The 22,088-nt window shown below is 43.9% G+C and overlaps 1 protein-coding gene across 1 annotated transcript in view; it reads left to right on the forward strand.

The window, feature by feature from the left end:
* The first annotated feature begins 770 nt into the window (after window positions 1-770).
* Window positions 771-22,088, forward strand: part of LOC144106683 (cytochrome P450 3A14-like) — a 53,103-nt gene continuing 31,785 nt past the window's right edge. Inside the window, exons 1-2 of the mRNA XM_077639525.1 lie at window positions 771-899; window positions 15,849-15,933. Coding sequence (XP_077495651.1) covers window positions 15,875-15,933 — 59 coding nt within the window. The 5' untranslated portion in view covers window positions 771-899; window positions 15,849-15,874. The remainder of the gene's footprint in view (window positions 900-15,848; window positions 15,934-22,088) is intronic.

A 22,088-nucleotide genomic window follows, 5' to 3' on the forward strand; every position in this document is an offset into this window, starting at 1 on the left:
CCTCGAAAGGAGGAGGGCTTGTCGAGAGCGCTGGAAAGCTTACCCAGGCGGTAACTAGTACTGGAACCATCCGGAGGTGGGCTACCGGGCAAGGAAGAGGGTACGGCGACACCGTACGCATTCGGAACTGGAGGGTGGCTGCCACAGGAACTATCACGATGGATGGCTGATGCCAAACACGCCGCCCGAGGAAGCCCAGCGGCTGTGGCGCCGCGCGCCTGGAGCTCCGAACAAGAGAGAAGCGAAAGTCGAAGAACGAGTGTGCGTGTTGAAAACTAAAAAAAAAAATCTCTGTAATCATGCAGATGCAAACTCGCTCTCTTATTCCCCTTCCTGAATTCTCTCGTCCCACAGGGGTAACCGTCCTCTGAGTTTTCTTTTTTTGTAATGCACGTTGAACCCTTTATTTGATGGTTACCGCGGCGCAAAAAATCATGCCAAAAGTCATGAAGATCGCGACCGCTTTCACACGCTGCGCGGTTGCACAACCTCCACGGGGGCAGAGTGCCAATGTCCAACAGCATACATATTATACAATCACTGAACACGTTGCGCGACGATATTCACGTCACTATTTGCATAAGAACCGATTTAGCAGCAGCGAGCACGGCCTGCGTAACGCGCTCCCTTGCTTCCCTCTGCAGATTCCCCTTGCCGCGCTGTGCAAGCTGTACAGAATCCCAAGTAGCGTGTGTACTTACGCGCGATCATTGACGGCATAAAAAAAGAAACTGCGCCAGGAGGCGTGGTTTGTGAACGGCGCTCGTGATCTTCAGCACTGGTTCCTCCGTGTTGTTGTGTACTATATAAGGAGCCTTCGCCGGCCGGCCTGCCCACCTCTCAGCAGCGACGGCAGCTTGCAAGACACGCCTAACGAGCTCCCCGGCTTCTTTCTGCAGGTTAGTACCAATAGACGCAAACTTTTTGAACTTTTCTTTATTTTTCGCCGCTGCTGCCAGCTTGAAGTATACTAGTTTTTGTGTGCCAGAACATCTTAAGATGCTGCAATATTAGAAGATGAATTCCGTGACGAGGTGCTGAACTTTAAAGGGACACTGAGGCAAACTTTATCATTTCGTTGTTCTTAGCGAAATCCGATAGTTCGGCATTTCGTGCCTTTTTCAGAAATTATATGAAGCGCACTTAGGACAACAGACAAGAGAGACCAAACAACACAAGCGCCTTCTTGGACAGCGGCAGCCCACCACACAAAAGTTGCAGTTCCAAAGGACAAATTCCACCTGTTTGTGCGCACAAGGCGCGCTTGGCCTCCTGGAATGCCAAGCGTGGAATTTGCCCTTTGGAACTGCGACTTTTGTGTGGTGGGCTGCCGCTGTCCAAGAAAGCGCTTGTGTTGTTTGGTCTCCCTTGTCTGTTGTCCTAAGTGCGCTTTATATAATTTCTGAAAATAAAAAACCAACCAGCTCAGATGTCAATTCTGCTTCATTTCGTGCCTTTGCTGTCGCTTGTTCGGTAGCAAAAGATGCATTTATTGCTGTGGGGTTTGGATTCAAAGTTGAAAAATTCTGAGGGCGCTTAAGTCTGCTTACGTGGAGGAACGCGAAAGGATGTGTTTTGAGGAAAGGAAATGTTTTAACGAAAGGAAACGACGCAGTAGCTCTCAGATCTCAACATCTCGGTGGATACCTCAACCCCGCCTTCACATTTAGTGCGCACATTTTGCGAACACGTTTTCGCCGGCATAGCCTAGTAATAATGCTTTCGCATTAAACAGTTTTTACCCTCCTATGATTCAAACTCAAGACTCCCTGGTGATGTAATCTTCGAAAAATGACGTAAATGCAGACTCTGATCGCTGGTAGTGGGCGGTGCGGTATAGCAAGAGCCGAAATTAAAGCTACCGCCGACCGGGCGACGCAGGCAGCTATTATGAGCCGTGGCTTCGTAAGCACCAGCCTTCCTATGGATCCCACTTCCGATACCAACCCCGGCATTCTCGTGAAGAACGCCGGCCGGCACTTGAGTGAGGTCACCCTCACACTGCGCTCGGTGCTTCTGGGGGCTGAGGAGGCTGAATAGCAAGAATAGACTGTTTTTAGCATACCGGAGACGTATACCGGAGACGTATACCGGTTTAACGGACCCCTCTTGCGCACGCGCAGTAGAATTGTTGGGCTCAGGCAGGGTCACTGTGCTTGCGCAGCCGGCGTCCGGTAAACCGGTATACGTCTCCGGCAGTACGTCTCTGGTATGCTAAAAACGTCTAATATCTTAGCGCCGACGAGTCGGCAGTGTCGGCATCAAGCGAAGCTACCGGTGCGGCTGATGTCAGTGCCGAGCCAACGTCGCGACTAATAAGAAGAGGCTGATACGTAAAAATTGGACGGGCACTTAACATCCGCCTCGAGGGCATGACGCGGTAGCGTTAATGGGTTTAATGCCCATATATGCAGAATTGGTCATTCTCTACTATACAGTCATAGATCCCTGGGAGTCCTCATGCCCCTCCTGGCGCGGTGATGCGCCACTGCCCTGCGATGGCAGATGCTCCCAGCAGTGATCCTTGTGCGGCACAAGTTGTTCTTCCCGAGTGAGCAGTCATTAATCTAACTGCCACCTACCACAGTGGGCAGTTTGCTCGCTATACGGTGGGCAGGTTGTGGTGACGCCGCAATGTCACGTGACACAGGTGGCCCACCTGCCTCCTGCGGCTACTCTCTGGGGACCACCTGCCAGGGTCATGCTCGTCATTTTTAGCTCACAACGCCGACGCCGAATATTCCGCGTAACGGGGCCTTTAACGCTACGGCATTAAAACGTTTCCTAATTCTGTAATGATAGTCGTCACTGATTGTACACAACGAGTGGTCTGTTTCCTAGCGTGGAGAGCTGTGCAACGTCGGCTAGCCAAAGGTCTTTTCGTTTGCCTTCTCCGAAGCGTGACCGCAAAGTGCGCGAAAGCAACGTTTAAAACCTGGCAGCAATTATCACTTACCGATACGAGGTGCTGTCTTAATTAGTAGGAGTGATAATGAAGCTGTGAAGTGCACTGAATGAATAAAGCACCTCTTGATTACCTCTTCACTGTGGCATCTGATAAGCAGCTGAAATGCGGTTTATTTGTGGTTGTGTTCCGTTTATCTGCAATGAGTAATAGTGCTGCTGCGCGTTACGCTGCGTTACGTTCAAACTGGGTCTCAATGGCATCCTGCCGACGCTCGCAGTCGCAACCGAACTGACATCCGCTTTCAGCGTTTCGACTAATCGGGTGTGGAAGAGAACGAACGACGGTTTCGAAAACAGCGAAAATTTAAATACGGGTCACGTACGGTATCGCTTCGATGCCGATGTTATTCGAATTCTGGGATATGATGCATTTTTTTTTCTTAACCGCCGCTCATAAATTATTGGGGCGTTGCCCTTCTACCAAGAGAAAACTTCTCGTACCATGGCTAATCACACCCCTGTCTAAGTGACAATATCGAGCTAATGCTTACAGTTCAATCTGGCCTTCAATATTTTACCGTATTTTACTGCACACCACAAAGTAATTTTACCGATTTTTTTAATTTTTACGTGAAATTAACTTTCTTATTTTCGTGTCTTAATTCCATGTATTAATAACTTTCTTAAAACGTACGTCGAACTCACAATTTGACATTTGGTTTCAACCGAAAAAGGTGAGTATTCTTGGCATGAAAGGCATATAGCTAGCTGATTGTTCAGTATGTGTTGCACTCAAAGTTTGAAATTAACCAAGTAGGGAAGCCAGGGGCGTAATGCGACGATGAAATTGTTGAATAAGCCGCGCAGTTTTGTGATTAGAGGCGTTGCTCCTCCAGAGTACATGTCTCCTGTGACTAGGAAACACATCTACTTGTCGCCTGCTAGCTGAGCACTATTTGTTCACTATCATCACCCGCTTAAAGCAGTTAGTCGGTTAGGTGGGTTTTTATCTGCATGCAGGGACACTGGCCCTAAACTGTGCATGGGCGTCCCGAAAATGTATGTTCTGGCTACCTCGATGATTGAGCAGTAGTGTCACAGCTGCCATAAACACTCAAACCACGTGATTCCATGCCCGCGAAACCCAATGATAACATGTCAATCTAGTCCTTAGAAGCAAACTTATATTTTGCGACTCTAGCCCTCATACGCAAACTTCTATTAGCGAACTTGTCTGCCGGCTACCTCATCTAACACGAGTTACTCTTTTTCTGACGATAGTCATTTCTTTTAAAAGCATGGCTGCAAGTACTACCGTTTGCACGTTAATTACCGAAAAATAAACTGTTCATGTTGAGAAAAACGCAGAGATGAACTTTAAGCGACTTTTTACCGCACAGAACAGCTGCATTAAAAGACCAAAACAGCCAGTAGTTCATTCGTCAGAAATAATATAGATAGAAAAAAACCGAAACATGCTTTCTGAAATGAGCATGAAAAGAAGTGCACCGATTTTTTTTTTTAAGATAGAAGCCGAAAACTCGAACCTCTAATTATAAGATTGACAGTTGAATATGCTGAGCTAAACCAATCCCACTTGGTAGTATCTCTCACGGACCTGGCTTCACAAAATTTTTGTGTTACAGAGTTTCAATATATCTCTTTACACATAGAGATGAAAATGAGGTGTACACTATTATAATATCTCGACGGACACGACAAGCTTAGACTCGTGCAATGTTCAAAGCCGACCAATAAAGTACGTCTTATTTGTAACAGTGCCACGCTTAACGCAAATCAGGTTGTTTCAGGTAAAATAGATCAAGATGTAAAAAAAGAACGTCATCGTTCTTCCTTACTGAAAGCACGTGAATGTTGTTAGGAGTAAAGTACCGTTTAGTATTTTTTTGGTCCATCTCTTTTTATAATTGGTCGACATTGGTCAATTCACATTTTAAATATGGCTTTAAACGCTGAGTTATGTATACGAAAGTTGTAGAACGCCATGAAAATGGTCCAGCCCGGGATCCTTAGCCCAGATGGTTTCCCCATTACTCACTTGCAATTCTACGGATCACACTGAGACGCGAAGATAGAGTTGAGAAAATCGCGTCGACAGCTTTTCGCCACTGTAGACGGGAGTCAATAATGACGACCAGTAAACGCGTGTGATTAAATTGGCGGATGCAAGAGTGACCAAGGTCTATCTTCAACCGTGATTGACGTCTTCCTACACCTGGAAACAGAACAAAGCCGGATTTTTCCTCTGACAGAGACAATCCCACACTTTGAAAGTAAGCTTGTACCGAAAGTAGAGTCTGTCAAGCTATCAGAGCTAATCGCTTGTGTTGGTAGGCAGTAAACGTCGTCAACACATATTGACATACGCACTTGCCTGCAATTTTTTTGCAATGAATCGGGAAGGCCAGCCATTACGACATTAAAGAGCAATGGGGAAAGCACATTTCCTTGAAGCACACCTCGTGATAAAACCCTTTCAGTGCTTAAGGTACTCCCTAACCGTACACGAACTGCACGATCACTGATAAACGTGTAAGTTAATCTTAGCATATGGCCCTGTATGTCCATGCCTTGCAAACTGTTCAGAATTAAGCTCTGAAGCACGTTGTCATAAGATTTTGCAACGTCAAGGAAAATGACTAAAGTGGAAAGGCCGAAAGCTCTCTGATGTTCGATGTGACTCATCAAGTCTAAGACGCTATCTTGGGCACTAAGACCTCAGCAGAATCCTGTCGTACATGTTGGCAGTGCCTCGCTGTCCTCAAGCCACCACGATAAGCGTTCATTTACCAGCTTCTCCATCAACTTAGCTACACACGAGGTCAATGACACAGGGTGATACGAGGCAAGGTCCGTCATGTCTTTGCCAGGCTTCAGTACTGGAACCACATATGCCACCTTCCATGACGGAGGAACATGGCCAGTCTCCCAAACTCGATTGATGAAGTTAGGTGCTCCTTCCTGAGTTCCAGGGGCAGATTATGCAGCATTTGGTTGGTGATATCGTCGTGACCTGGTGCACACCGGCGCCGCAGGCCACTGAGCGCAGTCTGGAGCTCCCTAAGCTTGAACGGGACGTCCATTATAGACCTGGAGGAAGCAGGTGGTGTATATATATCCATTCCAAAATTAACACGTACAAGTGCGTCTGCAAATTCCTCTGTCAAGCACGCGATAGGTTTTTCCTTGCGTATTGCAAGAGCTTCAAAAGGCTTCCAAGAGCGAGATTCTCCAGCAAGGCTGCCAATAACTCGCCATATTCTCGTCATCGGTGAGAACACAGTCAGACTAGCGAAGAACGAGGCCCATTGCGAACTGTACAGCTTGTTCTTGTGCCGTCTAATGGCAAAATTCAGCCTATTGAAGGTCGTCTTCAGTTGCCTGTCGTCCTTCTTCCGCATGAGTTGTCGCTCCGCCCTTCTTTTCGCTGCGCAAAGGTTCCTAAGTTTTAAATCCGGGGCCGGAAAATGATCAGGTAACTTGACCGCCGTAGTTGCTGCCATCTTACTAGAAATCATCTTGTAAATAACATCACCAGAAACACGTTCTAGGTGCTCTCTGTGCTTGTCCCAGTTGACCACATTGCTGATTTTAGGACCACGCATACGAAGTCGGCAGCAAACACGAAAGTCGGATAATGATCACTTCCCATGTGGTCAGGCGCTGTTGACCACTTCACTCGAACGTTAGTTGAATGCAAACTCGGGTCTATAGCTGTCGCTGAGTCTGGAGGCCGGAAGAAAGTGGGGCTAATTCCGTCGTGGCAACACTCAGGTCCAAACTGTCAATAACGTCCATGAGCTTGCGTCCACGGGAATCAGTGTTCCTGTCACCCCAGACGGCATATTACACGACTCCATATTACACAACGAAAATATGCAGGTCCCAATGGGCTTTGTGCATTTATGCCCTGAAAGTTGTCCAAACAGCATTTTTCCATGTTAAGGAATGCTTGCTTTGATAAAGTTTAATCCCCAGAAAAACTGTCCATAATTCAAACCATCATATTACAGGGTGGAAAATAACGAGGCATGGCTGTATTCAGCAGAATGTGGTAATTTGTTTTAGTTCTGGTAATGTCACAAGCACCCAAACATTGCACCATTTCAATGACTAGCATTTGTTCCTAAGCGTGAAAAACATTATGTACTCTAACACTGCTAAATTATTGTGGCTCATTAAATTGTTTCTTCCAAATCGGTACGTTTTTTGAAAAGCATACCTGTGATAGCCAACTTTTCGTTCTTCGTGACGTACACTTGCACCTTAGTCTCTTTGAGAAAGCATGTGATAAAATCCTTTATAAAATAATGCCTTGTATCGTACTGTTCTGAGCGGGATTTAAGTGATCCTAGCAAGCTAACAGTAGTTGGCCCATGCTAAGTCTTGGTGATCCTGCCTTTTTTTTTTGTTTGAATCTCGGGCAACCCGAAATGTATCGTATTTGGCCCTTCCCTTTTTCTTACATTCATTAATGACCTGCCTTTCACTGTTTCATTTAACTAGTCTTCATTGATTGCTATATGCTCTGCCATCCCACTATCAATATCAACATTCAGACCTTCCAGAACAACCGTCTGCATGCTTGAGAATAGCCAATTTGCCAATGTTAATAGGGCTGCATTTATAGTTGTTACTGTCAGCCATACCCGTCTCCATTACGAGCTGATATGTGTCTGTATTTTTTTTTGTGCTTGTATCCTGCCCTGTTTCAAGCGAAGCAACACAGAGACTTCCATTATGAGAAGTGGTTAAAATGCTAGGTGCATATGTTTACGCATGTGACTTTTATGTGCGTGAGTCATTTGATCCTTATCCTCATCTGAAATGGCCAGCCAGGTATGTTATCGGGCCAGCATTTACGATATTTATAAAAGGGTGCCTCCTTCTCCTTTATAGTAAAGCTAAATTTCACATACAGTCCTGTCGTCATCAATGGAGTCAGATTACAGCTGCTGTGAACTTTGTGTGTGACTCTGATTTTCTTACATTGATGGCAGTGACAGGCATGGAAAGGCACACACCTGTACTCAATATTAATTTATTCATAGAGTTGCTGCTTTCCATACATTAGTAACGCGAGTTTTCATATAAGGCTCTGAGGAGGATTATCATTTTGGTGAATTATTTTTAAAAAGGAGGCCACAAAACAAGAGATTTGTTTGCCTAATACATGCAGCCCTTCCAGGACTGTTTAAATTCAGATACACTCCCTGTAAGAAGCGGAAAAGCAGGCATAGCTTAGACAAAGACCTTCAAGCAGTTAGGGTAACGACTAAGTCATTTTAGAATAAGGCTTGCATAAAGGGAACTTTGGCAGTTTGAAAACCAAATTGGCAACGAAATAGCTTTACTTTGCCGAATATGTTGCTAATAACAACAGCTAGCACGTTCCAAAATTTAATACATGATATACATGATAAGTGGTGCAGACAACGCTCACTTTTATCTGCTGTTTTGGGAACCAGAATCTCTATTACGATCCCTCATTTTTTTGTAAGAAAAAATTCTTAAATATTGCTGTAAAGCTATATGAGAGGATATATGCATGTATACCCAACACACACTTAAATGCTTAATGTTTAGTTCATTGTATTTTGCAACAACACAACTTTCACCTTGTAAATATATTTCTACAAATTATGCTTGAGATAACCCCTATGCATGGTCAGTGCATCCTGTTTCCCTAAATATTTGAAGCATTCGTTCACAACTTCCACCAGGAGCCATCCAGATGTAAGCCAATTTATCAACCCCCACATCATGTTAATTTACACAGAAGGTAAAAGGCATGTATGGACTTTTACTAAGTACTAAGCTACCACTTTGTTTTGATTCACATGGGCACTGTCAGAATTTTTTGGAGTTGTACAGACAACATGCCAGTTTGTTTATGCATGTGTCACCATTTACTGGCTCTGAGCACAACTTTCCAGGCTCGTTTGCACTGGTGCATTCCATCTTGTCTTGTGCAATTCTCATTGCAATATGAGCTAAGGAATGACTGCTAAAATAAAACTGGTCGCCCACTGTCACTCTGCAAAAAACAAAGCCATGCATTTCAGCGCAGTCATAGCTACCTTGGCCCATTTCATTGTCACCACGTTGTGCTATTTCTATTTCGGCTTTTTTAACGGACCGAATAACATTAAAGAGAGAAAGCAGTACTGTTGCACGGTCACTCTTCTGTGAAATGCACAACTGCTGCAGTTACAACTGATTTTACATATTCCAAATTACTGGGAATGTCATAATTTTCTCGTGCATTTGGGTTCGTACTCGACAGCAGTGTGCTAAAATATGGAATTTTTAATACATGCACAATTCAGACACACACAATTCTTATATATAACACACATCTTATATAAGTGTCTTTTGCAATAACATTTAAGTGGGGAGACAGCAAGGGGTCCTGTTTACTTGACAGTGACAACCAACGTTTATAGATGACAACTAAAGTGTGCATAGATTATGAAAAAGCTACAAATTGAAGGCAATTATAATACATGTAAAAAGACTGGAGTGTGCTGGTTTTAATAACTGATGATTTAACCAGTGCCTGATCTCAGCTATGTGAATTTGCCTGTAATAATTATAAACGATCAAATATTTACTGCTAACCTATTGCTTGTTCTATAGTCCCGTATCCTTGGCTCCGAGAATTCGCGATGCGAATCGCATCGTCGTTCTGAAATCGTTATTACATGTTAGGGTATAGCGTAACTTTCAATAGGGGCACTCTTAAAATATTAGGAGGCAAAAATCTTAGACCGTAGTTAGAACAGTGCATATATAGGTGGTCTTCAGCGGAGTGTAGCCGACTAGCGGTCGAAGAACGAGTTGTGTGAAGATCGCGGTATGATGCCTTTTTTCACTTTCTGAAGTAGAAATAGCGCAAACTTTAATCGTTTCCCGCGACGCTGTTTTAGAACCTCGCCTGCGGTGTTGAAAAGTTTGTTTCGACTTCGTTCGCAAACGTCAGAATCGGCCGCGCCGATATCCATGGCCATCACAGCCGATCGCGGTTTACCTGCTACGAAAAAATCTCACAGCTAAACATGTCTCGGGTGAGCCACAATATCAATGTGTGTATATTCGTACGGCAAGATATCTTCGTGTTTTGCTACGGCCCATGCCTGCTCTGCCGTACGGGCGGCACTGACGAGCGCGCCAATCAGAACGTCGGAGTCGTCCGCTCGGTCGCATGCAGCAAACTTGATCCTTCAGCACCTCATCCGCAACGCGCCCTCGCGCGCCCGTGCGCATGCGGAAAAAAAGCGATCGTACAGCAGCCTTTATTTCCCACGGCGCTACTGTGACTTTTCTTTTTCCTCTTCTCTCTTTTTTTTTTGCTTTTTGGTTTCCGCGCCTCGGTATGCGCGCTTGCGGTGATACACGCTTGGCGCAGACGCGTCGACGCTCGAGTGGAAAGACCTGCTGTGTACGCAGGCATGTACGGGCGACCGCGTACACAAGGCGATCGCCCCTCTTGTACGACGCAACGAGGGTACATCTGTGTGGGACAGTGGTCAGCTCGTGGCAGGTAACGCGCCCGCGAGCCGTAGGTGAAAATGCGCCGGGTAGGATCCTTTTAGTGGAACATGAAAGGAAGATGTCCTGTCCCGTCCCTTTCTCGCTGTTGTTCCATACCGTGTTTTGATTTGATGCGCACATCGAGGCGAACGTTCCTTCGTTAGCCTGTTCATTACAGCGCGTGCATTAGTAATAAAATTAATCTGGTCTTAGATGGCATGGTACAAGCAGTAATGAGGTTGTTTTTTGCTTATTCCGCTAGAGCTTATAGCGGCCATTCTCCGCATTCCCCGTTTGTTTGTCGGTTTTTCTTAAGCCTGCGTTGTGGCAGGCCCACCGGGAGGTGGGTTAACCTGCCCAGGTACACACACACACACACACACACACACACACACACACACACACACACACACACACACACACACACACACACACACACACACACACACACACACACACACACACACACACACACACACACACACACACACACACGCATGGTGTTCCACCCATGGTTTTACATACTTTTTAAAGATAGGCTTTCTGAGTTATCAGAGCGCTTTTTAGGCATAGTATTGTCAGCGGTGTAGTACATTAGAATACAGCCAAGACGTGCTAACAAGCAGGCTCATAAGGGCAGTAATTACAATATGCACCCACCCAAGAGCAGCCATACGGCTACAAAGGAAAGCTACACAGCTTTCACAGAAACTTGTCAAACAATTCGTTCCGGGATCACTGCTTCATCGGAGCAGTCGCTCTACAAACTGAGCTAACCGGAACGGCAAGCTTATGGTAGGGCGAGAGCGACAAACTCCAAGGTGGAGTAGATTTGTAATAGGGGCAGTAAATTGGATTCAAAGAAGCAATCACAACCCTTATTACAAAGTTACTTCACTTTGGGGGATTCCCCTAAACATTTGAAAAACTAGCAGGCTGGTTAAAAATATTTAATAACTTTTTAACAATTGCTGTTGGGCTCAAGCTTAAAGGAGTAGAGACACCTGAATTTTGGGTGCGCTTTTTTTTTGTAATGATGCGTAAGGCATTATTATGCATGAATTACAACCTCGTATTCTCCTACGACCGCTAAATAATTTATAATCGCATTGCTTTCTCCTCGTGTTTCGGTTTCGACAGCCGAATGAGGACTGTGACGTCAACGTGTACTTACAGGTCACGTGAGACATGAAAAACTGCAATATAATCGCTGCTTCCTCATTCGTTGCGATTCCGGCTCTTGAGGAAGGTTGGCTTAAGCACTGCAGTAAATTAAAACGAGGAAGCAGCGGATATATGGACGTTTTTCTGTGCCTCACGTGACACAGAAGCACTCTTTGACGTCACAGCCACCGTTCGGCTGTTGAAACCGAAACAGCATGAGAGAAAAAAAATGAATATAAATTATTTAGCGGTCGTAGGTGAACATCGCATGGTGATTAATGCGTAGTAGTTTCTTCCGCATCATTATAGAGAAAACATACCACCAGAATTAGATGTCTATACTCCTTTAACCACTGAAAGGCGTGTAACCCACCGTAAGTAATATTCATATCAGTTAAAATTTCGAAAACGCGGATACTATCGGCGCTGTGGCCAAACAAATTTTGGCTACAGCGCGCCGTAATACATGCGCGTTCGAGAAGCTTGCAGGCAAAGCAACTTCTCCAGTGCACGTAACCGTTGAAATAGCCGAAATTTATTTTGTCCCAGCTAGCGCCGAGGTAACCACGTTTTCGAAATTCTAAAAACTTATATGGATATTTCTTCGATAGGCCACGCGCTTCTCAATAATTAAGGATCCGAACAGTAAGAGTTAAAAAGTTTATTCAATATTGGTTAATCAGCCTGCTGTTAACACGCCTTAGCTGTATTCTGATGTAGTAATATTTAACCCGCTCACAATGCTACGCCGGAAAAGTGGTCTAACTCAAAAAGACTATTTCTTTTTTTTAAATTGTGTAAAGTCTCATGTGAAACATTCTGTATATGGGTGTGTTCCGATAAGAACGGTAATCGAGGTCCCGCGGCCATTTTTTTTTGCTTTCAATTTAATTTTTAATATGTTATGGGCGAATATTTCGACGTATTTGCCCATTACAAGAGCAACGGTCATGAATTCGACTTCGAACTGGGAGCACGTGGTTGCGTTTTAGTTAGAACAATAGCAATGTATCAGAAAATACCGCGTAAACATCGTTTGGTTGTTTCAACGTCACGTTCAACGTTAATACAAGTCATTTATTCATCGTAATCTCTCCAGCTCTCGTTAATGCGAGCAAAGAGAAATATTTCGTCCTTCTTAACTTGAATCTTCTAATTTTACTTTATTCTTTAGCTATGGTGAGTATTGTTAAGGGAATATATTTATTTTCTTTTAATAAATTTTATACGAGCGCCCATTCCCCATAGAAATTATCTGTCCCATTTTAAGACAGACAAAGTTTTCGTATGTAATTATCAGTACCTCCACATTAAAAGCAAAAAAGCATCTTTTAACTGGCCGGTTAATTTAGGCTGAGGCACAAGCTGGAGTGCGTTCAATTACTGGACTATTTTACACGGGACATCGGCAGTCCGCATTGGTTCAGTAACGCTCTCGTCTCTTGCGTATATAGCAGTTCAAAGTTGTGGTGGTCCTACATGCCAGTCTGTTGACAAAACGCACCCTGCACTGAATCGCTTCAACGTTAATGTCTTGGGCGAAGTGCTAACTTCAAATAAAAAGCGTTCTCACGCGCACGACTCCGTCTCCGTAAACTGTACTAGCAAATAAAGGGGAATCGTTCATGTCGCTATCCTCACAAGGAGTGGCCCGCACAAGACGGTAGATTAGTGCAGAACTGATTCCACTCCGAAACAATGGTGTGGGCCATCTAATCATTACCTAAACTAGATTAATAATCTCTATAAATTCGATACATGTGGTTGTCATGTACTTTCTCAGCTCTCTTCCATCCTGTCCTAAACGTCAGTAAGCTGCGCCAAAGGTTCTGAATGCTAATACCATTTACCTTTCCTTTGAGTGCGCCCAAGAAGCCACTGGCTATTTATAAGCTTTTATTTTCATTCGAGGTCGACGTTTGTTAACTAACCCACCATCTCCGTTGCAGGCACTTTTTCTGTGCCCTGTGGCGGAAACATGAGCTTTGTTATGATATTCCTTGTATGTGAGTTCATGAAACTAATATTTGCTCTTGCAGCAAATGGGAGTCCTCTCATTGGCAAAGCCTGCCTTAGCATGTAGACAGACACGCTGTGTTGATGCATGTTGCGCCTTGGTTTCGACTTAGCCAGCCATGCATGTGCCGACTCGTCAGACAGTCAGTCGGAAATAATGTCAGGATCTCCGCGTCCAGTTATTTGAGATGGAAATGCATGTGAAGAACAGCAGCTATTTTTTTTTCCCAATGGTAGGCTTTGACTGCACATGGAAATGCAACCGTTTAGTACCAGACGAACCGAAAATTCAAAACTATATTTTCTGCTTATAACTCTGCCTTACATTATTCGTAAACCCTGTTGGAATAGGTGTTGTGAACTTGTGGGGAGTAATTCGGTCGCCTTCCTTGAAAGTTATTTTAGTAGCAATAAAGAAGTCTCACCGATTTAACCGCCTCATTCGGCTTCGCTGTTGCCGTTAAGTTTTCGTACTCATCACAAAGTTCAATTTTTATTTTTTTAGGCTTGAGTTACTTAATTTAGGCAACGCTAGTCCTTACCGAAGGCGCAGCCAGCGCTAGCTTGCCGACATATGCACACAATGTTCTTGTTTCTGAAATAAAGGGCTGTTTGCTTCTGGATAAAGAGATAAAGGCTTAATTTAGAACACCAGAAGCACAAATCACAACTATACCATTTCGCGTACTTTTGATTTAAGTTTAACGAACTACCGTTAATCAAAACGCTATGAAAGTTTGAGGTAAGTTTTATAAATCTAATCTCAAGCCAAATTGTCATGAAATACTTTTGAATTAGGGCTAAATTCTGAATCCCATTAGCCAGGCGTATAGGAGCCACGTAAAGAAGCAAAGGTATTGTTGTTCTGACTTAATAAAAAACGCTTACAAGCAAACTCATGCTTCCAAGGAATTTTCGTAGGCTCTTTCATTGAGCTAACTAAAACGCAACCGCATGCGCTCAGTTCAAATTCGAATTCATGCAATACTTTTTTCTAGATCCAGAATTACCAAATACTGAAGGCTATCTAAAGATTTTTTTGAAGAAAATCGGAGAGTTTTTTTTTTAAATATCCGTTAAAGGTTTTTTCGAATTTTCCGAATGCTCGATGGTATAAACGCCTATTTAGAAATTATCTGCACGTTCTAGAAGTAAAAATTTTGTCAGACGACAGTAAAAATAACGGATTAATACTGCGCAAAAATTTAAACCACAGGTTCTTATTGTTTTTTGTTCCATTACTGTCCTCAAACTGTTCTTATTGGAATGGTTGGTTTTTCAGCAATGTTTTAAATTTCTTTACAGCAGAATTCCGGCAACCAAAAAATATTTCTGCATTTAGCTTCCAACAAAAAAGCGTGTACAGAATTAATGAAAAAATAATTAGGTTCCACAAAATTTTATTTTACTTTCTGCAGAGATCCAAACTAGCGGTTTTGCGAAATCGCAAAATCGACGTTTTCCACCTAGCGTGATATACAATTAAAAAAAAAACTACATCGTTTCTTGCAAACCTAAGTACGATTTTTTTTGCCGCCACATTTGCCCATCATATATTAAAAATTAATCGAAAACAAAAAAATTTTATGGGACCTCGATTACTGTCCTTATATGAACGAGCCCGTATACAGGGTGTTTCACCTAAGACTTTACACAAATTTGTAAAAATAGACTTTTTAAGTTAAAAGAGCGCTTTTTTTTTCGGCATAGCACTGTCAACGGTGAATTTCGCCAAAAAACAGCTAAGACGCGCTAACTAGCAGACTGGTTAACTAATATAGATTAGTTAACTATTACTGCCAGGATCCTTAATTACTGAGAGGCGTGTAGTCCACCGTAAGTAATATCCACATCAGTTTTCAGACTTTCGGAAACGTGGTTGTCCTCGGCACTGTGGCCCAACAAATTTTGGCTATTTCGACGAGTTACGTGCACTGGGGAGGTTGCTTTGCCAGCGAGATTCTCGAAAGCGCATCTATTTTGGCGCGATGGCCACCCTCGACCCACCCCCTCATCCTATCTTCACCCTCCAGCAAAGTTTCTGTCGTGTCTGTGAAGTGTGGGCTTCTCGAGCCAAAGCGCTCATTAGAACCAAAGAATAAAAATAATCATCGAGGGTATACCCATGCCTGCTTACGCACAGTTGTCGCAACGGGTGTCTTATCGTTCCGTGTCATTTTTTCTGTTTTTTTTTTCCAATTCTCAAGGTTGCCCACGATATACTGAGTCAAGGATGTTGGCGACGACGGGCCTGCTGCTTCTTGTCATTCTTCTCACGACGCTGCTCCTCACGTAAGCGTTGGGAGTTACTCTAATCGAATTTGCTTAAGCAGATGATAATTGTATGCAGCGCAAGAAGGAGTCGCAAAACGCCTTTCATGTCCCCCGTGACTTACCACCTTTCGGACAGTCCGAAACGTGTTTCCTTGTCATTCATCATATGCTTCATTAGAATTTCAGTTCAACTGGTTGTTTCCAAGGCCACTGTTGCAAGGTCGGCAGGGCTAAAAGTTGAAGCCAGGCCATTGGTATGGGCCTGCAAAAGCCATAACGTTCAAGGCCGCAGCTGGCATCTGACGAGGAACGCTAAAGAAGGGATTGAGGAAATTACCCGACTAGTAGATCGTAAGACTTTTACCAATATCGCGATCCTTCGGAGAAATGTAAATCTGGCCGCCTCGAGAAACATTTAAGCCCGCTGTTGAAAGTAGCTGGCAGGAAATAAGTGTCCGCGCCACTTTAACACGCAATAGGGGGAATAAGCTGCTCCTAATAACGGCCTATTAATTACATTCGCTTACGTTTATATAAAATTGTTAGATTGATTCCGCGCTGATTCCGCACTTATGCTAGTTACACATACTGATTCAGTCTACATCAAATTAATCTTACCTGCGGTGAGATAAATACCGCGGCAAATGATAGAATACGCCAAATAAGAATAATTTGTTCGTTATTTGGTATGGCCTTGGCTTGTGTTTCCGACAGCTACCACCGGAAATGCGTAGCCTCTGACAGCGAAGCACACTTCACTCCGTCGCTACTAGCGTGTTGCACGGTAGGACATGGAGTACCTCGTATCGGTATATGAAATCGACTGCGCTTAAATGCGAACGCAAAATATCACCGACTAATGAGGGTCTACCCGCACTTTAAAATATTGCATCTAATAATACAAGGCCAAAGGCAGAAGCCGCTTTATACCATAGCTTTACTTCGGCAGAAACTATATGAAGCTGTCGGAAATCTAGCTACTTCGATGACTGAGCGAGAATTCTTGGCTACAAGCATATGTAGTGCTTGCTTTCTTCAGACTTAAATACCGGTAGTTCATTTACATCTGTGCAGAGAAAACTGTGCGAGCACGCAGGAGCGCGAACGGTTGTGAGCGGGTCATGACAGTCACATTTCGCAATCAGAGCTAACAAAGAAGTGATAGAAAACGACGATATTTAATCAATGAACATAATATAGTAAGGCAAAAACAATGCCCATAATTAATGTTATTTTAAAATTTAATTACTATCTTAAAGAATATATGATAACAAAAGAACGAAAATCATCGGTAAATCAACAGAATACAGCATGCAAGTTACAAGAAAGCGTGTAAAATTATGTGGAGGTTATTCATTAACCAAGCGCCCAATGCGCACTACTTAGTGCTAATAGAATCAAATCACGTCAAATCTTTTGGAAGTGGGTTAAAAAAAATTTTAAACTATTAGCATGAAATATTATCTTGGTATTTATGTATAAAATATAAAATAAAAACAAATAAAAACAGTCTTCTGCAACTCTTCATTTCATCTTTTAGAAGCTTACGACCTGCTATGTAGCTCAGGGAATCTCTTTTCTTTTCTGGATGTTTGAACTGGGCGGAGAACTAGTTTCTAACGAGTATGACCTGCCAGGATACAAGTAGTAGCAAAGGCTAACTATACCGTCTATCATTCTAGCATTACTGTCCGACTTCACGTGAGCAGTTACATGCAATAAAATAGTGAGATAGTCTGCACAGTGATCAGTCAACCTTCTTAAGCTTAGAATGCGCACATAAACCATATATCAAAACACAGTATCTAAGGACGGATTCTCCAAAATAAATAAATCGTATGTACAAATATGACCTAAATGTAACCTATATACTAAACCTAAATAAAATCAAGTTTTCAAAAAAGTGTCCTACGCTATTGAGATTAGTGTCACTTCGGAAGTTGCAGATGGTCTTGAAAGACAGCAGACTCAGATGCTGAAAAGACACCACTGCGTAGGTTATTTTTACACGCCAAGAAAGAAAGCCCGCCAACGGTTTAACAGTCACTGCAGCATATCTTCAACAGCCTCGGAAGGGAGTAGCAGCCTACCAGTGGTAGCGAAGTGCTGGAAGTGGTAAGCGAATACGTTTACTTAGCGCAGGTAGTGACCGCAGATCCAAATCACGAGAGTTAATAACTATAATAATGGGGTGTGGCTTCTCTAAGGTCCCGAATAACAGTTCACTAATATCCCTCAAGAGAAAAGCGTACAACAGCTGTATCTTACCGGTACTCACCTATGGGGCAGAAACGTGGAGGCTAACGAAAAGGGTTCAGCTTAAGTTAAGGGCAACGCAGCGAGCCATGGAAAGAAAAATGATAGGTGTAACGTTAATAGACCGGAAGCTGGCAGAGTGGGTGAGGGAACAAACGCGGGTTAAGGATGTCCGACTAGAAATCAGAAAGAAGAAATGGGCTTGGGCAGGGCATGTAACGCGAAGTCAATATAACCGCTGGTCCTTAAGGGTTACGGAGTGGATTCCAAGAGAAGGCAAGAGTAGCAGGGGGCAGCAGAAGGTTAGGTGGGCGGATGAAATAAGGAAGTTTGCGGGCATAGTGTGGGCGCAGCTGGCGTGGGACAGGGTTACTTGAAGAGACACGGGATAGGCCTTTGCTCTGAAGTGGGCGCAGTCAGGCTAATGATGATGATGATCTTGCGGCCAGTGCAAGCGCAAAGCCATGCTGGAGACAACGCTTCAGTGATGAACGAATTTTATCCTCTAAGAGCGCGTCTTGGGGCTCTGAAGTAGCACAACTATAATTTGGTAGTTTTTTTTTTCATTTCACAGGTTATCTTTTAGGCTTGCACAGAAATCTGCGCAACTGACACCTTGTTCTAAATCTTCAGTCTGCTGTTTTCCATCACGATCTACAGCTTCTGAATTGACACCTTTTACCAAAGCCTTTGATAAGGCATTGTAAGAACAAAACAAAAGGCTGCGTTTTCGATTAATTAACAGACGATGAAAACATTAAAACAGTTTATAGTGGTCAAGCGGTCCTCAATCACGACTGTGCATTGTAGCCTTTCATCCAAATTAGGTTCCTTCTACCAACCTACCGTGTCGCTGAGTAGACTCCGGGTTTTTCATAAATTACCACTACGGCGTGCCCTATATTGCTTTCTCAAGCCACTATTTTGTCCGTTTCGATTGCGCGTATTCTGACTTTGGAAAGCTTCTCACCCACTGAACGGTTAAGCTGTCGTAGTCGGCTTCTTTCCTGCTCGTTCACTATCGATGTCAGAGCTCTCCCTGCAAACTTCGAGGATGTGCATCTAGGGAGAAGGGAGTTTTTTGCATCCTCGTAACACTCATCATACCGACAAAAACTGCAACCTTCACAACTTTGTTAGGCCTATGTCACCTTGCTCTAACCTTTAACAAACGCCATGGTCATCAAAGGAATCTTCCGTAAAACTTGTTTTTGGGCTAGCTGGTGCACCCGCCGCGGTGGCTCAGTGGTTAGGGCGCTCGGCTACTGATCCGGAGTTCCCGGGTTCGAACCCGACCGCGGCGGCTGCGTTTTTATGGAGGAAAAACGCTAATGCGCCCGTGTGCTGTGCGATGTCAGTGCACGTTAAAGATCCCCAGGTGGTCGAAATTATTCCGGAGCCCTCCACTACGGCACCTAATTCTTCCTTTCTTCTTTCACTCCCTCTCTTATCCTTTCCCTTACGGCGCGGTTCAGGTGTCCAACGATATATGAGACAGATACTGCGCCATTTCCTTTCCCCAAAAACCAATTATTATTATTATTATTAGCTGGTGCATTCTGAACCAAGGAAAAGGAGCAGCGCAAAAGCATGCAACCACACAAGAAGAAAGGACAACACACAAGCGCTGACTAACAACGGAATTTTATTGAAGCAATGCACGCTTTAAATAAGGGTGAGCAACAGAGGTGAAAAGGAGGAGAGCGAACAGTAGAGAAAGATAACAGCAAGCCCAAGCAAGCATCAAGAAATGAAAAACTCAAACGTTAGCTGCTTCTAAAAAGTCTACCTCAGCTGCAAAAAGTGATAATGAGGGAGTGCTGATGCAAGTGCCGCCATATCTCTTAATATAGAGTAAGCTTCCAGGATAACACGCGCAGTCCTGTCGGCACTCATACCTAGAATCCTAGACTCATCCAAACGAACCACGCATCCTCTGCACTTACTTGCATGCGCAACCAAATGTGCGTACTTATCTTTTAGCTGACTTAACTTTCTGGCATGTTCCCCCATCGTTCGTTGAAGCAACGACCGGTTTCGCCTACATAAACCTTTCCACACATCATGGGAATGGCATAAATCACGCCTGTTGAGCACTTGACAAACGGAGTTTTCAAACAGCGCTTGTGACTTGTCCTTTCTTCTTGTGTGGTTGCATGCTTTTGCGCTGCTCCTTTTCTTTGGTTCACCAAAGGAAATCGAACACGTGACGACGAAGAGAACCTGCTTTAAACACGGCACAAGCAAACTGACCGCTGTCCGATAAAGTGAATTAAATACATAACATTACTGGAAGTAGCGATATTAAGACTGCTTATGTCGAACAGAATCACAGGCATCAGCATGTCGGCCCACACCTCGTCGGTCTGCCTGAAAAATTTGAGGGACACTCAAGCTCCGCCTTAAGAGCATGACGCGATAGCGTTAATGGGTCCCTTAAGCGGTCTGCCGTTTACTCTGCGCATAACTTCGGCATTTTTTTTTGTTTTTCGCCATCACATAGCGTTTTTTTCACTAATCCCATTCCAGCGCACTCATTCCAAATCAATTTCATATTTTTATTTTTATACTATGCTTAATTTATTTAATTTTTTATTTAGAAGACACACATGGCTTCCCTTTAAGGAAGTCGACCGAACGTGCCTTGATGCCCTGGACGCAATCTCGCGACCCGAGGGTCACAGGTTCGAAATTATTTTACTTTACAATACCACATGTCATAATAACGTCTGTGTCATGTTGCGACCTTATAACCACAAATATTTTAATGGGTTAATTACTTTTCAATTCCTAATCGAATGTTTTAATCACTTTTCAATTCCGCAGCTCAACGTGTGACGTGACGACCCTCTCGACCAATCCGGACTTTCTCCGCACGCCAACTACGACGCCGGATTCCCGGCTGAACGGGACCGTTAGCACAATCGCGTTAACATATCGAAATTTCAACTTCTGTTCTTTTTTAAGACGTGCACTGCGGCGGCGGTTTTCGGAGCCCTATTCCCTGAACTTCGTGGCCAACTTGTGGGCCACAATTAAATTTTCTTGGCTGCCGCGCAGAGTTCTACGTAATGCGTTTCTCGTAATTGATTACTTGTAATAAATTGCATTTTTAGTCATTCTGTAATTCATCGATTACTTTTTTGAAACAACAGCATTGTAGGTACCTTAATTACATTTTCCCTATAATCTGTTACTGGTAATCAGTTACTTTTTTCCAAAACAGAAACTCAAATAATGGTACAGCTTTCAGAGCCTCAACTTAGCGACAAAACTGGTGCTAACGGGGTTGTTTCCTTCGTTACAGAGCGAGAACGGTAGAGCTGACGAGAAGCATCGCGCGCGATCATGCGCTGGCCACTACCAGGTCACCGCTGTCACCTGCGCCAGTTTCTTTGCGGAACATCCATCATCATCATCATCATCATCATCATCATCATCATCATCGGCCTGACTACGCCCACTGCAGGACGAAGGCCTCTCCCATGTCTCTCCAATTAACCCTGTCCTCTGCCAGATGCGCCCACCCAATGCCTGCGAACTTCTTAATCTCATCCGGCCACCTAACCTTCTGCCGCCCCCTGCTACGCTTGTCTTCTCGTGGAATCCACTCCGTTACCCTTAAGGACCAGCGGTTGTCTTGCCTTCGCATCACATGTCCTACCCAAGCCCATTTCTTCCCCTTGATTTCGACTAGGATGTCATTAACCCGCGTTTGCTCCCTCACCCACTCTGCCCGCTTCCTGCCTCTTAACGTTACACCTATCATTTTACTTTCCATGGCTCGCTGCGTTGTCCTTAACTTAAGCTGAACCCTTTTCCTTAGCCTGCACGTTTCTGCCCCGTAGGTGAGCACCGGTAAGATCCATAATGGCGTCCAAATTGTGGACTCTTGTCAAAATGGAGTAGCCAAATGG

Source organism: Amblyomma americanum, chromosome 10 (genome assembly GCF_052857255.1).
Source record: "Amblyomma americanum isolate KBUSLIRL-KWMA chromosome 10, ASM5285725v1, whole genome shotgun sequence".
Taxonomy (NCBI): Eukaryota; Metazoa; Arthropoda; class Arachnida; order Ixodida; family Ixodidae; genus Amblyomma; species Amblyomma americanum.